This window comes from Podarcis liolepis, assembly GCF_965112155.1.
Source record: "Podarcis liolepis genome assembly, chromosome: 2".
NCBI lineage: Eukaryota > Metazoa > Chordata > Lepidosauria > Squamata > Lacertidae > Podarcis > Podarcis liolepis.
This window is the reverse complement of record NC_139555.1, coordinates 81,799,976-81,822,138: the sequence shown is the minus strand read 5'-3', so window position 1 is coordinate 81,822,138 and position 22,163 is coordinate 81,799,976. Positions and strand designations below refer to the sequence as shown.

The 22,163-nt window shown below is 40.4% G+C and overlaps 1 protein-coding gene across 4 annotated transcripts in view; it reads right to left on the bottom strand.

Moving 5' to 3' along the window:
• CACNA2D3 (calcium voltage-gated channel auxiliary subunit alpha2delta 3) overlaps positions 1–22,163 on the bottom strand; it is a 482,706-nt gene that overhangs the window by 14,963 nt on the left and 445,580 nt on the right. For all 4 annotated transcript variants that reach the window (XR_014522462.1, XR_014522463.1, XR_014522464.1 and 1 more), the window contains 4 exons: positions 21,624–21,699; positions 19,884–19,936; positions 18,549–18,604; positions 14,773–14,884 (listed from right to left, as the gene is read on the bottom strand). Coding sequence is in view for 1 of the 4 variants with exons in the window: in XM_083489214.1 (XP_083345340.1) it covers positions 14,773–14,884; positions 18,549–18,604; positions 19,884–19,936; positions 21,624–21,699 (297 nt within the window). In the remaining 3 variants the exon portion in view is untranslated. The remainder of the gene's footprint in view (positions 1–14,772; positions 14,885–18,548; positions 18,605–19,883; positions 19,937–21,623; positions 21,700–22,163) is intronic.

Below are 22,163 nucleotides of genomic sequence, written 5' to 3'. Positions count from 1 at the left end.
CAATTTTCTTAATACAAACAATTCCTCCCATATATTTCTAGTGACTTAGCTGAAAATATTATGACAATAAAAGTCTCCTTGTGTTTAAAATAATCCCCTCCCTATGTAAACTATAATCATTAGGTTTAACTTTTTCTGCGGTATGTTACAAATGGAAAGTCATTCCTTGGACTTTTCAGCAATGCCTTGTTATTAGTATTTTACAAGAAGAAATATAGTCAGTCCCAGATTGTGGATGGGGGAAGAAAAGGTCTAGTCATGGGTGAGCTCCCCTCTGCTAGCTTCAGAAAGCATTCAGTTTTTCCAAGCTTTTTCATAATCTCCTTGGAAAAACTTTGGGTCTTTCCAAGCCATTTCTGCGAAAGCTCGGAAAAACCAAACATGGAAAATTGTCTCCAGTACTCCCTGCCACCCTTTCAGTCAAAGAGGACCTTGTGAAGACTTGGAGGGACTGGTTGTGGGAAGGGCTCCCTGTAGCCAAGAGAAGCCATCCAGGTTTCTTCTTCACTGGGCCAGATGTTACTGAGCATGCTCTAGGTCAGCACAGCCATTTCCTGCTGGAGTTTTTGCGTTTTGTAGTTTCTCAGGCTTCCTGATTCATAATAGTTTACCCTGGCTCAGAGTAAGGACTGTGCTGGCTCCACCAGAGAACCATGCTTGCCACTGGTCACCCTGCCCCTTTCATAAATAAAAGTTGCTTAGGGAAGGCAGGAGGAAGTGGGGGGCTGGTGTTGGTCAAGTCCAAGTACAAGCTGGGTCCAAATTCATTTGGGCTTGGATGCAATTCAATCTGGGTGCATCTAGGAACTCTGGACAGCCCTTCCTGTCACTACACTTATGGTCCTAGAAGTTCACAATTGGCAAGGTTGGAGAAGGCAGAGATGATAACGTCTCCTAGGTAAAGGTCTGTCTTTGCACATTCTATCAAGGCACAAAATCACCAGAAAGAAAGTAGCACTGCAAAGTTAAAAACAACAACCCTGTTTGATAGAAGAAACACGCCCCGCCAAAGCAAATCTTTGCAATGCACATGCAGCGGTTCCCTTGCTGCCAGAAGCCAAGTTACAGGGAACCAGGCAGAGGGCCTTCTCGGTAGTGGCACCCGCTCTGTGGAACGCCCTCCCACCAGATGTCAAAGAGAAAAACTACCATACTTTTAGAAGACATCTGAAGGCAGCCCTGTTTAGGGAAGCTTTTAACGTTTAATAGGTTATTGTATTTTAGTGTTCTGTTGGAAGCCACCCAGAGTGGCTGGGGAAACCCAGCCAGATGGGTGGGGTATAAATAATAAGTTGTTGTTGTTGTTGTTGTTGTTGTTGTTGTTGTTGTTGCTGCTGCTGCTGCTGCTGCTGTTGTTATCATCATCATCATCATCATCATCATCATCATTATACACAGATTCCTCCCCACAGAAAGGAAACTGTGGAAATGTTGACACAGTTTATCCCTTCAACAGGTTCTCTCTTCCACTGTTAACATTAAATTGGCAAGCCAATCCTACTGAAATATACTGACATAATGTTCATGCAATGGAATCTGAGATGTTGGAATGGTCTAGCGGTTGGTGCTCAACTCCTTATAAGTATTTGGCTGCAATCCTAAGGATTCTTATTTACTAAGTTCTCATGAAATCAGTATGGCTCATCCACCCTTACCTTTTGCTTCATGCTTTCTAGGAACAGCTCCATGTTTTCCTGGTCAATGTCCGAGTGCTTCTCTTTCTCCCCCTGCCGGTTTCCCCAGGAAAACCTTATCTTTACTGCTGAATTGGAGCAAACAGCAATTCATGTTTTTTTCAGTTTGCTCTGATTTAACGGTAAAGAGTGGGTTTCTGCAAGGAAAGTGCCAAGTCCTACGCAAAGCAGATCCATTCAAATTAAGGTGCCAAAGTCAGTCATATGCAGTAACTTCAATGGGTCTACTCGGAGTAGGACTAACGTTGGCTCCCACTCATAGACACTGGATCCGTATTTACCTGTCATGCTTAGAGCAGGCACATTGAAAGTGATGACGCCTGTGCTGACTCTGAACATGGCTATGTCTGCATTCAACCCACCTTGACTAATCTGCATGAAAAAGAATTGGCTTGAATGGAAAAACACAGTGATCATTTATTTTCTTTTTTCTTTTAGGTGGGTGGGGCATGTAGCTTTCCAGTTTAAATAATCAGCAAGAAGGTGATGGGAAGACAGAAACCCTGTCACTCAGAGTGGACAATAATGGGTGAGATGAACAGAAAGTCAGACCAGGCATGAAACAGGTTCCTAAACTGTAATAACAAATATTTGCCTTTATATCACTGTGTGAGCATCTCAAACTAGACACTGCTGTTGTTATAAGTCTGGGGGGGGGGGTTGTGAAGGTAAGCGCCCAGAATCCCTGGAATCTCACGCAGCTCAGAGATTGGGGTGGCATGCAACACTATGATATGCTGAGAGGTGGCTGGCTGAAAGGACTTGAAATGGTTTTTAATACAAAGAGTTATTGCTATTAAGAAAAACTTTCATTTCCCCACCCCAAAACAAATTGGAAAAGGATATTTTTTTGTAAGTTTACAAAACGCTCCTTTAAAGAATCTGTCATGTTTCAAATTCTTATTTATATATTAAGTACAAATGCATTCAAGAGGTTTTTTTTGGGCCTCCTTTGATCTGCAAAGCTCATTTAAGTCTCTAGCATTGATGAAGCCTTTCCAAAGTAAACAGATAAAAGGAGGATCAGAGCCAACACATATAGATTTGTGCAGTTTTGACAACTCATCAGGCAATCTCAGATGAAAAAGTGACAAGCAGATGTCTTCTTGACATTGAGATATTCTGTTGCACACTTGAAATTGAAGATCATAAATAAGCTTTAAGATAAGAGAGATACTGTATAGAATGCTTCCAAAGTGCCCAAATCAAACAAGTTTAAAAGATGATGGGAAACATGTTTTGATTTAGATCACATTTTAACATGAACCCAGAAATTTGCACTTTCTGAAACAATGCACAAATCAAAATGCAGCTACCCGCCAAAATTCACACTTCTCCAAATTTTGCAGTACAATTCTATAACTAAAAATAGTGTACAAAGTTGCATATTTTTAGGGGAAACTGTCACAAAAGTGCATATATTAGTGAAAATAACACAAAAATGCATTGCATTAGGTGAAACGGCTTCTAATAAATGAGGCAAAATTGCATTAAAATGTTTATATTAGGGGAAATGCTCACTAAAATGGTGATGATTTTTGTGAGGGCATTAAAAAAAATAATATAGCAAAGTGATGCGGAAAAGTAGTGAACTGAACGTAAGGACAGAAAACAGACAGATTTGCCCATCCCTACCCTTTCTTTTTCTTTCCCACTGACAGCCTCTCTCACACACATCAAATCTGCTTTAGAAGAAGGCTGGGGGAGGAGGAGAAGGAAGAAGAGGAAGAGGAAATATACCCATATAATGTTGGGTATCACCCAAAGTTCCCACTGGAAAATGATGGAACAGCAGAGCCATTCCAAGCACCAAAAATCACTGTTGTGCCACACCAGGCTCTCAGAGTCTGGATACAGAACCAGTTTTGGCCAGGAGATGGTGTTTTGCAGAGTTGGACTGATACAGTGGTACCTCGGGTTACATACGCTTCAGGTTACATACGCTTCAGGTTACAGACTCCGCTAACCCAGAAATATTACCTCGGGTAATTCTGTTACCTCGGGTTAAGAACTTTGCTTCAGGATGAGAACAGAAATTGCGTGGCGGCGGCACAGCAGCAGCGGGAGGCCCCATTAGCTAAAATGGTGCTTCAGGTTAAGAACAGTTTCAGGTTAAGAACAGACCTCCAGAACGAATTAAGTACTTAACCCGAGGTACCACTGTACTTAGAGCTGTAAACAACTAGATGCACCCTGTCTATGCTGGTGGCCTGTATAAAAAGCAAGTTCTTAACTTACCACCTGAACGTAGTCAGGGCTTAGCTTACAAAAATTATGTTTCTTACATATAATGGTGTAACGATTATATAGAGAAGGAATCATTGCTCAGTGTCACTTGGGAAGTAGGTGGGCCTAGGTTCAAATCCTGGCATTCCCAGTTATAGATACTAGGTTGACAACAAGGGGAAGCAATCGTGGTTGTGGCAATTTGGCTGAAGGGAGAAGGGAGGAGTGTGGTTTTCTCTATCCCCTCTCTCCTTTCCAGTGGCTCCTAGGCTATACAGTATATGGGCTCCCACAATCATGGCAATCAAACATTTCCACTTAAGGAGGGTTTCTTCCCCACCCAACCCATACGGTATTATAGCATTCTACTGTGTGATACCTGTCAAGATCCGACTTTATACATGAAGAAAATCAAACAGAACCTAAATGGGTGCTAATTTTAACGTGGTTAGCTGATATGTTTACAAGTAAACAATATATGCGAAGGGTATATAATTTTTCTCTCCCATAGGGAACTGAAGTGAAAGTTAACATTTTACAGCAATTTGGCAGAGCAACAGAACTTAATATCCTTTAGCAGCTCATGGTATTTCTCAGCTTTAAGTGGTTTATTTTAAAAAAAAAGCATTTTAATGCTTACAAGTAATTCTATTCACAGCACTAACTGGTGCTGCTTGCTTCCGGTATAGATCTTTATTTATTTAATAGTTGCTGGGTTCTGCAGAAATTCATTCTAAATTAGGCATGAAAAACTCTTACACAAAATTCTCAGTGGTAGCTACTGCCTCCCTATGCCCTGGATAAGCATATATACCAGCTTTGCTGAAATTTCAATATAATCTGCCTTCTTTTCATGCCAAATGATGCAGAACAATGTTACCCTTCAGGAAAGTTATAATTGTACCTGATACGCTGCAGTAGCTTTAGTACAAAAGGTTTATCACTGATGCAAATCAGAGGCACTGACAGTGCTCACACCTTTAAGGTGTACAATATCCCATCTTAAAGTTCTGGGCTGGGTTTCTTTCTGGGTGTTGTCTTACAATAAATGTCAGCAACCCATGGCCAAGGTATACATTATAATAGGCACATGTAACTCTACTCTTGTAACTCTACTTTTGTAACTCTATTCTTTCATTTTCTGCTGTTGAATGGGAATTGTAATGACATCACACAACGTGTTTCCCTGTTCTTGTGAACCAATGATACAACACGGGGCCCGGGAAGCAAGCAGCATAATTATATAGGCTGTTTGTTTTAGACGTTACACAGAAGAGAGAAGAGAAAGCGATGGAGAGCTTTCAGTTTTGTTCCTCTTATAACATCTTGTTTGGCCATCAGGCTTGCTAAGAGCCCATCCACACTTCCCTTTATCCAGTGATTTCAAGTGATTTTAAGTCATGGGTCCGAGAGGTGGGGTTTTTGTTTTGTCCGACCATGTCCCTGGGGAAACCAGCTGTTTACTGCTAAATTGGAACAAGCATCAATCTGCAAAAAACCAGATTGATTCAACATTAAACAGCAGGTTTTCCCAGAGACAGCGATGGGACAAAATAAAAACCACTCAGATCCATGGCTTGAAATCATGGGACAAACAGAAGTTTAGATGGGCCCTTAGTTAATTATTTATTCCCAATATTTATTCCATTTATTCCCAAGACTCATAGAATGTATATAGAGTTTCTACACTCTCGGAGCTACAAACTGCAAACAGTTGGGGCTGAAATCTATTCATAGAACAGTTCCATAACTGTTTACTCAGAAGTAAGTCTCCCTGTGTTCAGTGGGGCTTACTTCCTAGTAAGTGTGTTTAGGATTGCAGCCATAGTCCAGGAAAACAGCTAATGGCATTTGGAAAGAAGTAGCTTGTAATTTGCTCCAAGTATAGCTGGTTTGAATTTTTGAGTGGTGAACTTGTATTTCTGTGAAATACGCATTTGCTGCTTTGCTCCTATAATCGCACCATCACAAAAAAAGTGTAAGGATGTCAAATGCCACCACACAGATTCCTCCTAAGACTGGTGCTCTATCATATTAAAGCCAAATCATTTTAAGGACCCTGCTATTTAGATATAAAAAAAGCACAGGCAAACAGAGTCCTCAGATGAACTTCACAAATTCAAATCTCAGCTCCCAAAGAAACTGATCAACAGCAATCTCCTTCAGTACAATCTGATAGCACAGTACAATCTTTGGTTAACAGACCACAGTCCTTGTGTGACTCCTGGATGCCAGAAGAAACATCTTCTTCCCTTTGCCTACCAAACAGTTTACAATCAACCTCTAAACAATCCCAGATCTCAACTCTCTTTGATAATTCCTTCAAGCTCTTTCTTTCTCCGCCTAAATCCAGCAGGATTGTAAAACGACCAAATCACACTTCCTTCTTCTCCATATCTTCCCCTGGTTTGATGTTACATTTATTTATTAATTGAAAGTTACCGTATATACCAGTGTTCACAAAAAATGTCATGATGTTCTTTTCCTACTCCATCATAGGAATTGGGTAACTGGGGCCCCCAATCCCTTTTCTGCCTCATCCTATGTAGGAAAACTATAACAAAGCCTCCATCTCAGCTCAATGCCTTATACTACCTTTTCTTCCACTATCCAATGAATATTACCTATTCATATGTTAACAAATGGCACAGGAGGCTATTGCTACATTCCATGCCAGATACATTCTTCAAATACCTGAAGGGCACTCAGAGAGAAGAAGGCAAAGAGGCGTGTTCTCTGCTCCCTCAGAAGGCAAGGCTAGATCCAATGGACTCAAGTTACAGGGAGAGGGTAGATTTCAGCTGAATGTCTTGATGGTAAGAGCAGTGTAACAATGGGACCAGTTACTTTGATAGGAGGTCTGCTCTCTGGAGGTTTTCTAGCTGGACAACTGTTGAGGATGCTCAAGGTATGGATTTCCTGCACTAAACAGGAAGTTGGACTGGATGCTCAACTCCATTCCAGAAAATAATTGAGGGACCCCCTGGTTCAGATTATCTTCTGCATGTGGAAAGGGGAGGCTGAAAAGATGGATGGAGGTCTGGGAGCAAGTCCAAGGACTACTCCTAATCTCACCATGAATGTATTTGGGAATAACAACATCCTAATAGTTCCCCTCTCTGTCCAAAACTACCACAAATATGAGTTAGTGGCCCTGCTTTATTTCCATTGTGTGCAATCTTTAAATATGCCAAGGTTAAAATTTAACTAATGCTACAGATTTCAAAACTACTACAACAAACATGAGGAGAAATCATTTGCGCCCTGATAGGCAAATGAAGAGGCAGACATAAGATGGGGTTGAACTGGGTCACTTTTATTTAGACCTTAAATTGAAATCAGCAGAGGGGGGTGACTATGGGGTGGAAACTAACTTAACTGTATAACTGTAGACATTGGGCGACCCGCCCTTGCCTAAGGAATTCGGGGCTTCCAAGCCTGCTCCGATTCCTGGGCCACAGTCTGAAGGTGAGAAGGGAGGCCTTATCTTGTCACCACCCCCTGGACCACAGAACCCCAGGTGGATGAGGGAGTTTGGCCTCAAGGGAGGCCCCTATCTCACCTTCTGAACCAAGTCCAAGAAGTGAGCCTTGGGGCTGACCCATCACTTGAAAGCTGCCTAAAGGGCAGGCTAAATCAAACCATTTCTTTTCCTGTACCTAAAATGCCCAAAGTGACCAAATCAAGCAGATCAACCTATTTAAACAACACAGCATACAATCTAGCACTCTGTCCCGCTATTCAGTGTGAAGCAGGCAAAAAAACAATTTGCGATCCAAGATGCACATTGGGAAAAATTCCTACATGGTCCTCTAGCGGCGACAACGAAGCGCAGTACGCTGGGAGACAGGCAGGGAGGGAGAGTGCTGCTGCAAACAGAGAGGCTGGAGTTAAGGCAGATTGTCCCTTAACTAGGGATCGAGCCCTGCCCACTCACTCAGACCACCATAGAAACGCACCAATTGGTGCAGGGAATTTCCCTGCTCTGCCTCTCTTGCCCAACAGCTTGCAAAAGGGTCCAGCCTTTTGGCTGAACATTCATATGTTACCAAAACTGGTCTGTGAGATGTGCTCATTTTTCTTCTTCATAGGATCAAGATCTGACTCTAAAGGTTGTGTTGCAGGAAAACCTAATAGCTTTCCTGCTTCTACCAGCGCATAGCTTTAAAATGTATTTTTTTTTAAATAAAAAACACCAACCCAACAACTTTAGTTTTGATTCAGCTAAAGTGAGTGACTACACCAACAAAACAACTTGAACTGAATGAAATAACTCTGCTGAAACCAGTCTAATACCTGTTTTGCTTTCAAAGTGGCTGAGGCTGCAAGCCTTAACACACTTAGTTGGGAGTAAGGCCCATTGTGCTCACTGAAACTTGTTTCTGAACAACCATGCTTAGAGTTGAACAATCAGTTCATTTTTGCTTGATTGGGACCGCCACCTTATTCTGTCGATAGTATGATAGTGTGAATCTACTTTTTAAAACTGCACTTTAAATGAACAAGAATAACTTACTGGAAAATACTAAAAGCAATCCAGTTTTGTGTTCTTGTTGACAGCCCCAGATACTTAAAAAAATATGGGCTAGCTTGTTTTCAATTGCTTTTTAAGTAGAAGATTTAAAAGATTCATAATCAGTGGGATATAGGATGACAAAAATTATCGATTGGAGCAGCCAAACCATAACCATAATAGCATTCTTATATAATCCTTATTTTCTTTCAGGCTCCTACATTCTCTAAGGCGTCTATATTTTGGAAAATAATTTAAACATTGCACATCATGAAGTGTGAGTTATTTCTTCATATCAAGTGGAAAGAAAGAAAAGTAACCCACACCCATGTATAGGATGTTGAGGACTGGATTAATTATTTCCAGGTTTTGATCCTGGGTTTTCTTTTTCCAAGCCTAAGAAACTAGCAACTGCATTACTCTTGGTTGAGATGAGGCCACTCACTATATTGCAGTTTTCTGAAGGGCGACTGGACCCATGACAGTACAGCTGTTCACACAACATTAATTATGGTGGATGAAGCTTTGGTTGGGAGGACAACACCCATGAACATTTAGTTCAATCTGTGCAAGTCTGTGCATGCTAGTAGGCCTCTTTTCAATCAGTTGGGGCTCCTAGTTATAGCGAGATGTCCTCTACCAGCACTGGGGTGAATGCATGTAAAGAGCACACAACAACCCCAACCCCAATACATTCAAGTTCTTCTTTGATGTATATGCCTTGAGAATGAAGGTCTGCATGCAGCTGAATGCAATTAGGAATCAGGAATCCCGATTTCTGACCAGAGAGGACTCTAACAGTGTCATGGTTAGACTCACCCTTTGGACCTTTAGGGGAGGAGAGGGCAGGCCTGGTACTCACAGGGTCACTGGAAGCAAGGCCAGTGCGTACCCCCTGTGCCAGTTTGAGTCCTCATGCGGTCACCCCAAAACCTGAAGAAGGCTAGAAATTTCCACACCTGTATAGACTCAATGGATTCAACTGAATGCTGGGGTAGGGCCTGTCACTACGATGCCCCTCCACCACCTTATTCACTCAGTACCATTAAGTATAATTTTTTATTTCTTTATAAAACTATTTATATAGCGTACAGAAAACATCTAAGCAGTGTCCAGCAAAACGAAATGGGCAAACAATTGAATGTTTTACTTACAGCAAAGCACTATACAAATTTCATTAAATAAGTAAAAGTATAAAGGCAGAAAATGTCATAAGAAGCTGGCCCATCACATAAAATCCATCCAACTGAATACGGCTGTTGTTGCACGAGTAGGACTTGGGACAGGATCAGAAAGTGTGTCTGCGAAGGCTTTCAAGCCAGATTATTAAAACATTTAGAAAGAGGTGGTATCAGGGGGGCAATTTAAATTTACTCTTCCAGATGTGGTACCTCACTGGACCTAGGCGCACCACCTCAGAATTCATGTGCCAATATGTCAGCAACAATATTAGGCTTCACATTTCATCATTATAGATTAGGGAGAAGTGCTTAGCCCGGTTGTAGGCTGCGGTTTTAATGCAGGGAATCTTTATATAAGAAATCTCCCTTTCCTATGAATTCTGAACTAAGAAAGTCATGTGAAAGCACTATGCTGTCAGAAACAGAACATTTGAATCTGCCCAAAGTCATAATTTGTTGATTGTTAATGACAGTAATTGAATAAATTACACAGTGAACGAAAGTGTTCCCATGAGCCTCTAACACTTACTCAAAATTATTTCTTTTTGGTTTACCATTGCTTCCAGAGAAAAATAATGAGTGTCTTGAGATTAGAGTATTACTAACATAGGGAGGTTTTCTTTCCACTATGGAATACAAAATGATTTTCTATGAAAATTATCTTAGTTTATTATTTTTTAAAATGCTATAATTTTCAGTAAACTCAGTTTCCAACTCACTTCATCCAAGTACTGCTGAATTATATTATTCTGTTTGACCTGAAATTATCTTTAAAAGAGTCGGCTGGATCTCTGTCTTTCATCTGGGGAGAAAACTAGCCCTGTTAAATTAAATCTTCTCTTCATTTAACTGAAGCCTTTTTGAATATTGAAATAATAACAAAAGGCTGCCATCCTAAACACACTTACAAGTGAGCAGGACTCATTCAACTCAGTGGAATTTGTTTCAGAGTATGCATGCTTAGGGTTGCATTGCGAATGCTTTCCAGAGTTCTCGGCTCTATGAGAAAGGGAAGCCTAGTTTGGCACCAGGGCCTGGAAGCCTATGGCCCTTGCAAGGACATTCTGGAGACCACAGGAAGTTCTGTATCTCCCCCTCTGAAAGAAGAGAGTCCTTATGTTGGCAGTGGAGAACCAACCTCATTGGGCCCCTCCCTGCCACCAAAGAAAACTTGCCATCATTTGAGGGTGAAAGAAAGCATTTTCATATACTTCAGGCATAAAGATATAATGGTATAGGGGAAATACTTTCCTGCGAAAAAGCAAACACAAAGCAGACATTAACCCAGAGGTTACTGGGATATATTGAACATTATTTTGCGAGGAAATCCTATGCCTATGTCTAGGACAGCACAAAGATGCATGCCTTCGTATTGTTCACAAGGACTCAAATCAAGAAAACATTGGGATTGGACTGTAAAAGAAAACTCTAGGAAAGGACAGAGGAGTACAAAGAATGCCACTCCACCCACACATCTGTCCCGCCATCACAAACTAAGAAGGGAAATGGCCGTTCATCTAACTTTGCTTTTCCTTCCTCATGCATCCACAGTGTGGAAAATATCACACTGATTGTATTGAATTAAAATATAGGCTGTGACCATTTTGGGCACGTCCAATATGTGAACAACTGCACAGATGCACATCACACTGAAGCTGGAAGTGACCTAAAAATGTAACAAAAAGGGCCAGAACAGGGCAGGGACGGAATGGGATGTTCACAGGCTTTTTCAACGTTGTTTCAAACATGCGCAATTTCACTTAAATGCACGGTGCCTTGGAACATAATCCCTGTGTAAATTGGGAGTTGCCTGTATCCCCCCAATTCTCCTTTAAAGAAGGCCAGTCCATTTAACCTGTTCTCATTCCAGGGGCTGATTTAGGGCAGTGTGACCAGTTCCACTGTACTGGGTGCTGGGCCTAAGGAGTGCTGCAACTATGATGTAGTGAATTGAGGCAGAAGAGAAGGTAAGAGGTTGGGGCGGGGGCGGCTGAATTTTGGCCTCACACAGGGGCACCATTGAAAGACCAAAATCCGCCCCTGCTCATTCCTAGGTTGGTATATTTAGGCATAAAGCTGTAATGGCACAGTGGAAATTCTTCTTAGGACTGACTTTGCTGGAAACTCAAACAATTGACGCAGATGTTATTGGGTAACATTAGTCATTCTCTTGTGAAGATATCTTACGCCTGTGGGTAGAACTTCACAAAGCCGCATGTGTCCATATAGTTCCATTTAGCAATGAGGTCTACATATCCTAGAAATATGTCTAAAGATACAAAACTTTGAAACTATGAATCTTCACTTGTTTAGTTGATTCTTGGTGGATGCAAATAAATGGTCACATAGGAGAACAAAGTGCAACTTGATGAGTAATGTGTGGTTTGACAGCTGACAGCCATTAGCTTCAAACAGTGAGAGTGCATTCCAAGGACACTGGACCTTCTGAGTCTGGTCCCATTTTTGGATCCAAGTAACTTTCCCCTTAAATCAACATGAAATATTACATTCTGAAGCCACAATCCTCAAACTTGCCAGCTCTGGGTTTGTCCCCTCATGACCTCAGAAGTAGAGCAACACAACAGAAAGTCGTCTGGTGACCTTCAGATTGCAATGCCACTCTCAAAAAGCTTTTAAAATGTAGTAGTTGTGCCATACAAAAATTTTGTATTCAGGCACATTTCTGATGTTCTCAACAAGAGAAATACAAAAGCCACCGACAAGTCCTTCACTAGAATGAAGATAAACGACATGTTTTAAGGCTTGCCTCATCATTATTAATCAGCACACTAGGGCTATATGCTAGCAACAAGACAGATTTGCCAGCATCAGAAAATTAACCATTACAATTATCCATATACAGGACAATCCTTGTTTTCAAAAAATGTTTTCATGCTGAATTTATATGCTTCCCATGTCAAATGTCTGGTTTCAAGATGCAACACTCAGTGCAACTTGGATTCATTTTTAGTTGCGGACAATGCCACAGCCACTGAATTATCTCTTGAGGAAGGCCTTCTTTGATAAGCCCCCCCCCCCGACAGACAGGCTCTGTAATGTTTTTATTACAGCGCTGCTATTTTTATGCAGTCTTATTGACCTTATTCTTTGCTGCTTTTATTTGCAAGCAGCTCCACGGTCCTTAGTGTAGGGTATGAAGTATAGAATCATAGAATTGTAGAGCTGGAAGAGACCACAAGGATAATCTAGTCCAACTCTCTGCAGTGCAGGAATATTTTGCCCAGTATGGAGCTCAAACAATTCTGAGATTAAGAGTCTCATGATCTACTGACTAAGCTATCCCTCATAAGATAGGCACTATGACAGACAAACATTTTTTTGTGCTAATCCTTGGACTGAGATATGGCTGATGAAACTCCTGGCCTTTAGCTCCAGATATTATTATTACTACGATGATGACGACGATGACTATTATACGGCCCTTCATCTGTTCACATAGAAGGTTCACATTCTATTTTTTTGTGATGGCATTTTTAATTGCAAGTTTTAAACTGTACTTTAAATTGTTGTAACCTGCCCCAGGACCTTAAGGTGAAGAGTGGATAAACAACAACAACAATGGGCAATCTTTCTGTCTTGCAAAGAAAATGTCTCATCTAGCATTTCACACTTCTCCCTAACCTCTACAAGCAAAACATTCCACTTGATTCTCCCTGGGATAGGTTAAACCAACCAGTAGCTTTGAATACATGAAACTTGCACTCCATAATGTATACTAAAATCATGTATATGTTTAGTTGGAGGTCTGTCCCAGTGATTTCAAGGCATGTTAATCCCAGGTAAGGATGGGAGTGAAATTTATGTAGTTCACATTTTAATAAAAATCCACTAATTTTCACTTCCTGAACCAATATACAAAAAAACCCCTATCTTTTGAGATACATGCATCTCCAAATTTTATTATGCAGCTATCCAATAAAAAATGCAAATAAAAGTGTATTCTAGGGGGTAAGTGTGCAAGAAAAAATATTACTAAAAGTAACATTCAAAATTGTTATGCAGGAAAATTGATTTCAAAAATGCATATAATAGGCAAAAGTGTATACAAAAAGTGTATTGGGAGAAATTTCATGTGATTGTAGTTGCTGAGTATTGTGTTCTAAGGCATGGTAAAGTAGTCTGGGATGTGGAGAAAAACTAAGCAAACACAGAATCATAGAATTGTAGAGTTGGAAGGGACCCCGAGAGTCATCTAGTCCAACCTTGTGATGTGGTTGCCTAAGTTATTTAAAAGAGTATGTCCCTATCTTCTTGTGACTGTAGCTCCTCTATAGCTGAAAATACAGCTAAAACTAACAGAAAGAAGGTTGAAAAATGGGTTTTGAATTCCTTTATGCTTGGTACTATTTAAGGCTACAGAGCCAGACTCCAGAAAAGTTACCCTGTACTTGGAAAACCTTATCTCATGCACACATATAAATAATATACAGTAAATTGTACATTTTATTCAGCAACGTTCGCCCTTGGCTAGGAATACTGAAATGGATGCAAATTCTTAACAATAAGCTGAGGAGGCTTTGATCAACAAACTTCATTAAGGGACTAACAGAAACTGCTCAATAAAGCTGACATTGTCAATTCAGAAGACACAAGGACTCAGCACTCTGTCCAACTTTAAACTCTGCACCCTGGAATCAGAAGAAAGGTTGGCTGTGCAGCTGTTCCCCAGGTTGTGAGGCACCTGCAGTGGGACTAGCCATCTGTGATAAGAGCTGCAGTACAGTTTTAGAAACAATGTGGACACCTAGTTTGTTGATAGATTGCAAAGTTAGCCACTAGGAGAGCTGCAATTTATAACTAGCTAATAAGCTAATAAATCAGATGGAGATACGGTGATTTGAATATGGGATCAGACCCAGATCAACCATGTGATGCAACTAGTTACTATTGTTGACTCTTTTGACCAGCAGAGTCCTGGTGGCTAGGACCACACATAAGTCTCTTCCAATAAGCTAGAGTAACTCATATTTTTATATATAGCCAATACATTTCCTGGTCTCCTTGACAACTTTATGAACATCAAATTTTAACTGTCATCCATTCTTCCAGGATTAGACTAGACTAACTGCAGCAGTTTGTAGCACAGATTTTGGTGTGAAGTTTAGAATTTCACAACCAGTAAGAATGAAGTACTTACTTGAAACAATCATCGCAATCAATATTGCCTGTGGTCTCCTTGATTGTGCGTTCAGAAACAAAGGCTGGGTATTCGGTGTCACAAGGCTCTAGGGTTTGTTTCAATCTCTGAGCTAAAGCAAATAAAAGAGATTGATGGAATTTGGTAATAACTTCACTCAGAATCGTACAGTGTAAGATACTATATCAAACGCCTTACAGTGGATGAAAACGTTACTCTGCTTCTGCCACCCTGTGATTTATATAGGTAATGCATAAACTTTATTTTACAATTAACAAATCCATTTATGAAGAGGATGATATTTTTCTAGGGGATGTTATTAAACTAGATATTCACGATTTGCCCTTAGCTAACCCAGGGTGCACAAACATTTCTGACACAAGCTAAACTGTGTGCATGAACAAATGTGACTTTAGTATCTAGTATACAAAACAACAGGGCTGAAGGTGCTGTAAACACTCTCTGACCAACAAACCCCGGTTACCTGGCTTACGCTTGTTGCTGTGCTCATTCCGGCAGCATCACAGAGGCTGAGGAGAGCAGTGTGAACAGACATGGTAAGGCTGAAGGCTGAATCACAGAGGTGGTTAACTTGCAGTCAGCAGACTGCATATGTCCCCCCAAGGGGTTTTTGGTGGCCCCCAAGATCCAGCAAAATTTGTCAATTTTAAATTTGTTTTAAAAGTTATTAGTTTTTTTTCTTTTTGCTGCTCCTAATATGATGCAAAAAAAATTGTAATCCCTCCCAAGATCTCTAAAATGTGTATTTTCAAAAATAAAAATTGCATTTTTTCCCATTCTTGCTTTGATATGCAGCTCCCAGACAGCTGACCATGGATCAATATGTCCCTCTGCTCCAAAAAGGTTAGGCACCCCTGCCATATAACAGTATTTTTGTACAGTTTGCCAAGCGTGTCTAACCAATAGTATTTTATTATAATTGCTGGAGCATCTACAATTAGCTCTCATTTGAAAAACTCAATTGAAGGCAAAATCTTATAAGTTGATGAACGTATCCAAAATAAAAGTGAACTTGCAGGGGTCCCCCGCATTCTTTTCATGTATACTTGACAATGGATGTGAACACACATATACTCATTTCTGCCCAGTTAATCTCCATTCTTTATGGCCTATACCGGCTACTCATTAGTTGGTTTGGGAGTACCTGATGCCATAGGATTCTTGCACTTGTGAGCCCTGATTGGAGACTGGCTATGTGACCAATAGGAGCCACCTAAGTCGCCATCAATTTTACAGATTAAAAGTGGATTGCAAGCATAATAAAGGAATAATTCCAGGAATATTTCTCACAACCACAGTGAAAGGATAGGGATACTTTGAGTGCTGTGTTCAGGAAAACAGACCCAGTTGATTTAATTCTCAATAGAATAGACAGAGAGGAAGACAACTCACTGTCTAGCTCAGGGATAGGGACTCGGTGCTCCCAGACTTGGTTGGGCTCCAACTCCCATCATTCATGGTGACAGGGACTGATAAGAGTTGGAGTCCAACATCATCTGGAAGGTCACAGCTTCCCCATCCCTGTTCTAGTTTCTGAATCGGCTCTCTTTAATGCCTGCTCACCACCGTCCATATCACTGCCAGCTCATCCACTTCTATAAACACAAGCTCCATTAAAATGATACCTTTCTAGTGATCAGGATGAGGGGGTACTTTCCAGTCTCCTGGTAATTAAAGAAAGGGACCAGGTGAAGTGTATAATTACATGCTCTGCTTCCAGCTATAATGTGAATGAATACCCCTCAGGCTCAGTATCTTTATCTAGTGAGGTAATGGCAAACCTTTGCCCTTAAGGAAGGAAGGTTGCAAGGTAATAACACTGTTACAGTGGTAACACACATTTATTTCTATTTGTTTTGAGGAAGAGAGTCACGGGCCGAAAGGACATTTCATTGGGTAGCGTAACATATGCCATTGGGGGGGGGCGGGGCAGGGGTCGCATAAGGACACTGCATGATTTCATCAGTACTGCCCCAATCCAGCAGACCAGAAGAGCATCAGAGGACTACATTCGGCTGCTGTGTGCTACCTACACATTCTCCTAGCAGACTGCCAATGCTGGAAATGCAAGCAAAATGACCAAGATCACAACCCAGATGGTCTGCTGCACCTTGCATTTCCCTGTAGGATCCCCTGGGTAGGAGGAGCTGCACCAGGAGCTGTGTCAGGGGTAGGGGGCAGATCTTTCCCCCTTTATCTACTGTAATGCAGTGCTTTGCCCCAAAGACGTGTTGGCCCCATTCAATCATGTGGGAGAAACTAAAAAAGGTACCCTCAGGGATCACTAGAATAGGAGCTAAAACTATCCCTGGTCCAGGAGATTCATAGAATTGACGAGCTGGAAGAGAGCCTGGGGGTCATCTAGTCCAATTCATGAATATCAACTAAAGCAACTATGGCAGATGGCCATCTAACCTCTAATTCTTCCACTTTGGGAGGGAACATGGGGGCAGTGCTGTTTTTCTAGAAAAAGAGGTGTCGGAGCTCACCAAAGACACCTCCTTTGTTTTCTTAAGAGTAGCAATGGCGCCCGCATGAGAGGTGCTGAACTGAGTTCCTGTGAGTTCCCCCCCCCTGAGAAAAAGCCTTGCTTGGGTGCATGATTTCACTCAATTTCTCCGTTGGGAGAAGAACTTCTCCAGCAGCTTTTCAGGTGTGGGGTCACCATGAACAATTTATTTGTTTTGTCTAAAGGTTTTTGTTTTTTTAAGTGGCAGCAGCAGCAATAGCTTTGGCAGTCTATCTACCATTTCACATTCCTGGACTTAGTGTTGTTCTAGGGAGGAAATATTCAGGTGATGTTTTGCAAAGTGGCCTTTTTGGGGGCAAGGGGGCCCTGGGATGAGAAAAAGAAAAGTCTTTGCAATATTATCAGTGGGGGAAAAGACTTCTGGGAAATTTCTGCTCTGCTCTCAGTTCAGTGTCTGGGAGAAGGGACAAATAAGGAGCTCTTCCCAGATTGCTCAGCTGGGAATACCGTTGCCAGCACTGGAATGGGAAGATCAGCAATTTGCACTGGTTTCCCTCTCTCTTTGCCCCCCCCAACCCTCTGGAGAAGATTTAGGGGGGGTGCAGAAGCGGTGCAAGAAGGAGGTGGACTGCTGAAAACTGCTTCCCTCTCCCTTCTGCTGACAGAAGCCTTACTGTCCCTTGAGTCTAATGAATGAAATAATTACAAGAAATCAAAGCTCACTGTGGCTACAATCCTATACATAGTTACCTGGGAACAGGTCCTACTGAACTCAATAGGATTTCTTTTTGACTACCCATTCATAGGACTGTGATGTAAGAGGAAAATGGTTTGCAATCTAGAGAATCACATTGGACCAAAGGAGGAAATAAGTTTGGCTCTACAATATTCTCTTTTGCCTTTGCTGAAAAATGAAAGTGTTATTTCCAAATGGTTAAACATTTTGCTTTATGCCCTGTAATCTCACTGCAGTTTTAAAGCAAGGCTGCCATCAGATAATGTAATGGGCTTTGGCTGCAGTCTTCAAACCACTTACCCTTAAGTAGTCTCCATCATCTTACTATGCTTGACCCACAGGTTTCAGGACTGTAGCCAATGCCTGTCATCAGAAGCCCGCATGTGCAATGGAAAATGTCCCTGTGCATGGCAGGCTTCCCTTCTCATAGCAGAAAACTGGAAGTGCCTGCACACATGGAGTTCCATGGATCTTTTGGAATGCTGCCTTGTGTTTATAAAAGCAAAGAACATATTTGTTAATGTCGCCATGAATACAAAGTGTGCTTACCCTTTGTTGTTAGATCTGAATGCCACCAATTGCATAGATTAAATTCCACCAGAAACCTAAACCACAAAAGATCAAATATATCAAATGATTACATCTGGCATGTTCATACCATTAGCTGTCAGTAACAGGATTCCTTTCATTCTATTCAAAATAAAGATAAATGTAGCTTAAGATGAACTCTTTTCTACTGTTGTTAATTTTAACCCAGTTGACTTGATCCTGCCATTCCAAATTCTGCTAAAATTGGTATTCCATTGTATAATCAAGAGATTCCATAGGTAAAACTTCTCATAGTTTCTAGTGTTTGGCAGTCTTCAGCTATCTTAACTTTCAGATAAGTTGCAGAGTTATTTTTCAGTACGGTCTATTTTGATTCTCTAATTAAAAATAATATGTAGATTGAACTTTCATTGCTACTGTATTAAAATTCCATTGCTATGCTACAAACCTTCATTGCTATGGTATAAAAGAAGAAATGATGACATTATTCCCATTCTAGCCTTCGTTCTACGCTATGAAATGACACTGGCATCCTAGATGTTACTGGACTTCAACTCCCATCAGCCCCAACCAATATGATCTATGGTCAGGGATGATGGAGGTTGTAGTCCAGCATCCATCCTTGCTATAAAAAAATATGTTTTTTATCATAACTATGTAGGGTGAAGATTGCTTTGTTCAACTTGATCTTAGTGATCACTTGATTTTGAATTTTACAAAGATTTTCATTGGCAATTAGCAAATACACCCACACATTTTTTTTTCTTTGCTCCTTTCAAGAGATTCAGCTTTAAAACTGCATGCTGGGAGTCTGCAAAACCAGGTCAATCATATATCCCTTGGTTTGCAGATAAAAGTATAATAAAAATGTTAAAGGTGTTTTCTACAATCTTAGTGTTTGAACTGCTTAGGAGTGCTGCCTTCTCAAGCTTTCGTCCATTTTCATTTTAAATATTATTAGATAATGACAATAATTTATTATAATGCAAGAAACACAGACAGAGCTTGCATAAGCTTCACGTGTGACAGCCTATGTGTTTGAATCCCTTATGAAACTGCAGAACAGAAGATCCTCTGAAAAAGGATACTTGGTTGGGAACAGCCCACCCAAGCAGCACTGGAAACAGCCAAATATTCATATTAGATTTAACTGCAACCACAATAATAAATTTAGTTTGCATGTTGGAAATGACTACATCACAAAAACAGGTTTTAAGCATGTTCTGAAATTATGCACAGGAGATTTGAAAATCGATGCAAATTGCTGTATACATGAAAAAACATGCAAGATGGAAAGGTACAAATAATCTTCAAATCTTAGTAAGTGTTACTTACAAGACAAGTTCAGTCACAATCCATTTTATTGCAGCAAAGAAAGCTTTATAAGGCTGGAGAGAAGCAATTTGTTTAATCAAAAGACTAGAATATATAATATTTAAGTGCACCAAGTGATGGATTTATGTAATATTTCAAGAACATATAGTCTTTTGGTGGTAAATACCACCCCTTCAAGATTTTGTGGTTCAGTTAGTTTTGTAATACATTTTTTAACAAATGATGATCAATATAATCAGTGGTCCAGAAGGGAAATGAATAAAAGGGGTATTTGATTTTTTTATCGTTCAGTGGCTACTATTTCCCAGGCTTGAGCTCAGGAGCAGATTCTGGGAAGTGCAAAGATTTGCAGGAAGGATGAGGAATCTACTGGTGGATACATTTTGTCAGAGGAAAAGACACCATCAGACATCTCCCAGTGATGACGTCTACCTGAAATGATTAACTCTGAAACCTCATGTACAGCAGTAAGTGAAATGAAAAAGTAGAAAACAAAACCTTGTATATTTCTTTACCTTACCTTTTCCATTCTAAAAAAAAACCATGATGGATCATAAAACAGTGAAGTTAAGGATTTCTAATGAAGGTTAGGCTGAGGTAGAAAACAAAATTCTTTCCAATGTGACTTTTTCCCTTTTTATTTTGCTTCTGAAGAAAAATCACCGAAAATGAAGAAAATACTTAAGTCTATTTCTCAGTTCTTTCAAAATATTCAATCATAAGCCAAAAAATATTCCATTTCATTGTATATAATAAACGGTGAAAGTTTGGTTTGCTTCCATCACTTTGTGTTTTCAAATTTAAGAAATGGTAGGTACAAAACTAAGCTTCCTAATCTACAGAGCTTCATAATTTTAGAGAATTCTACTCATATTCTGTTGACAATTTCAGCAACCATCACACTGAAGACTAATAAATAGGCAAGGATTCTATTGCAAGTGAATTAAAAATATTCATACTATATAACTGCCATTTTGGGGTGAGATCTAGTTGTGGTCGGCTTGCACGATGAAAATATGCTTGTGCAATGGGGCTACCAGTTTTTCTCCCCCCCCCCTCCAGTCCTCCCTGAACCCAAACAATCTGCTCCCCTTCCATTCATTAACCATACTCACAAATCTTGCAGAAAATCCTGAGGCTCAAAATACACTAGGCCTCTCTCTTTATAATTTTAATAAAGGTGCATCTGGAGGAAGAACCCTTTTTGTAGGTCTACAAGTTAGATGCTTAGAAAATGAATCTATTGTTCATTAATGGCTGAAGTGTTGTTGGTTTTAATGTTAAGCTGTGGGCTATTGAAATTCCCCTCATAATTTAAAATACAGCAAATGTTTATAGGCAATTTACAAACTCCAGAAAGCAGGTGTTCATAACAGACAAAGACAGCGACAAAGCTTTAGTGCTAGTCAGGGAGAAAATGCTACTGTAGAGTGTTCTGAAATGGCAAATGTGGATCACATTGGGTGGTATGCAACACTAGTCCTACTCAGAGTAGACCCATTGAAGTTAGGTTCATTATTTTCAGTGGGTCTACTCTGAGGAGGGCTAAGATGAATACAACCCATTTGCCTTGATTTATTCCAAACCATTTTTCTCGTGATATGGAATAGCGCTGAAAGGCAATTTGAGAAGACTTCTGAGGCTTCTGAGAAGACTTGTAACATAAAGATGACACACATATACTGCATTTTCCCCCTCTCTCAGCAACAATGCAGGGATGTTCACGTTAACTGTACTTACATCCAGTAAGCTATGGGCGCTGTCGCTACTTTCTTTGGTTGTTTTGCACATGGCTTGGTAGTCATAAAGAGTAATTCTAGAGAGAAGAATAGAAAAAAAGGCTTGAGTAGAAGAAAGAAAACACATCTGGGGAAAACCGGGTGAAATACAACAGGACTTGCCCACGAGGCAAGTAGAACAAATAAACATTTAAAAGGGAGCAATGGGGTTAGAAAGGATCATTAATACATATTCCAGATAAAGAAGAATAAAAGGCAAAGGGAAAGAAAATACTGTAAAGTCTGTAAGTATTCAATAAAGCTGTGAGATTTTTTTTTTTTAAAAAAGGTATAATTAGAAACACTACAGACACAGAAAACAAAATGGGAGGGGGGGAGACAAAGAAGGCAAGGAAATGGGTAGAATGCACTCCATGTAAGGCTAAGATAGCTAACCCTTGGTCCAAAATTAAGGGCCAAAGCTCATTAAGATTCAGTTAGTTTCAAAGGGAAAGAGAAATGTGTGCTTAAATCTCTACCATTATAAATCAATGGGACTCAA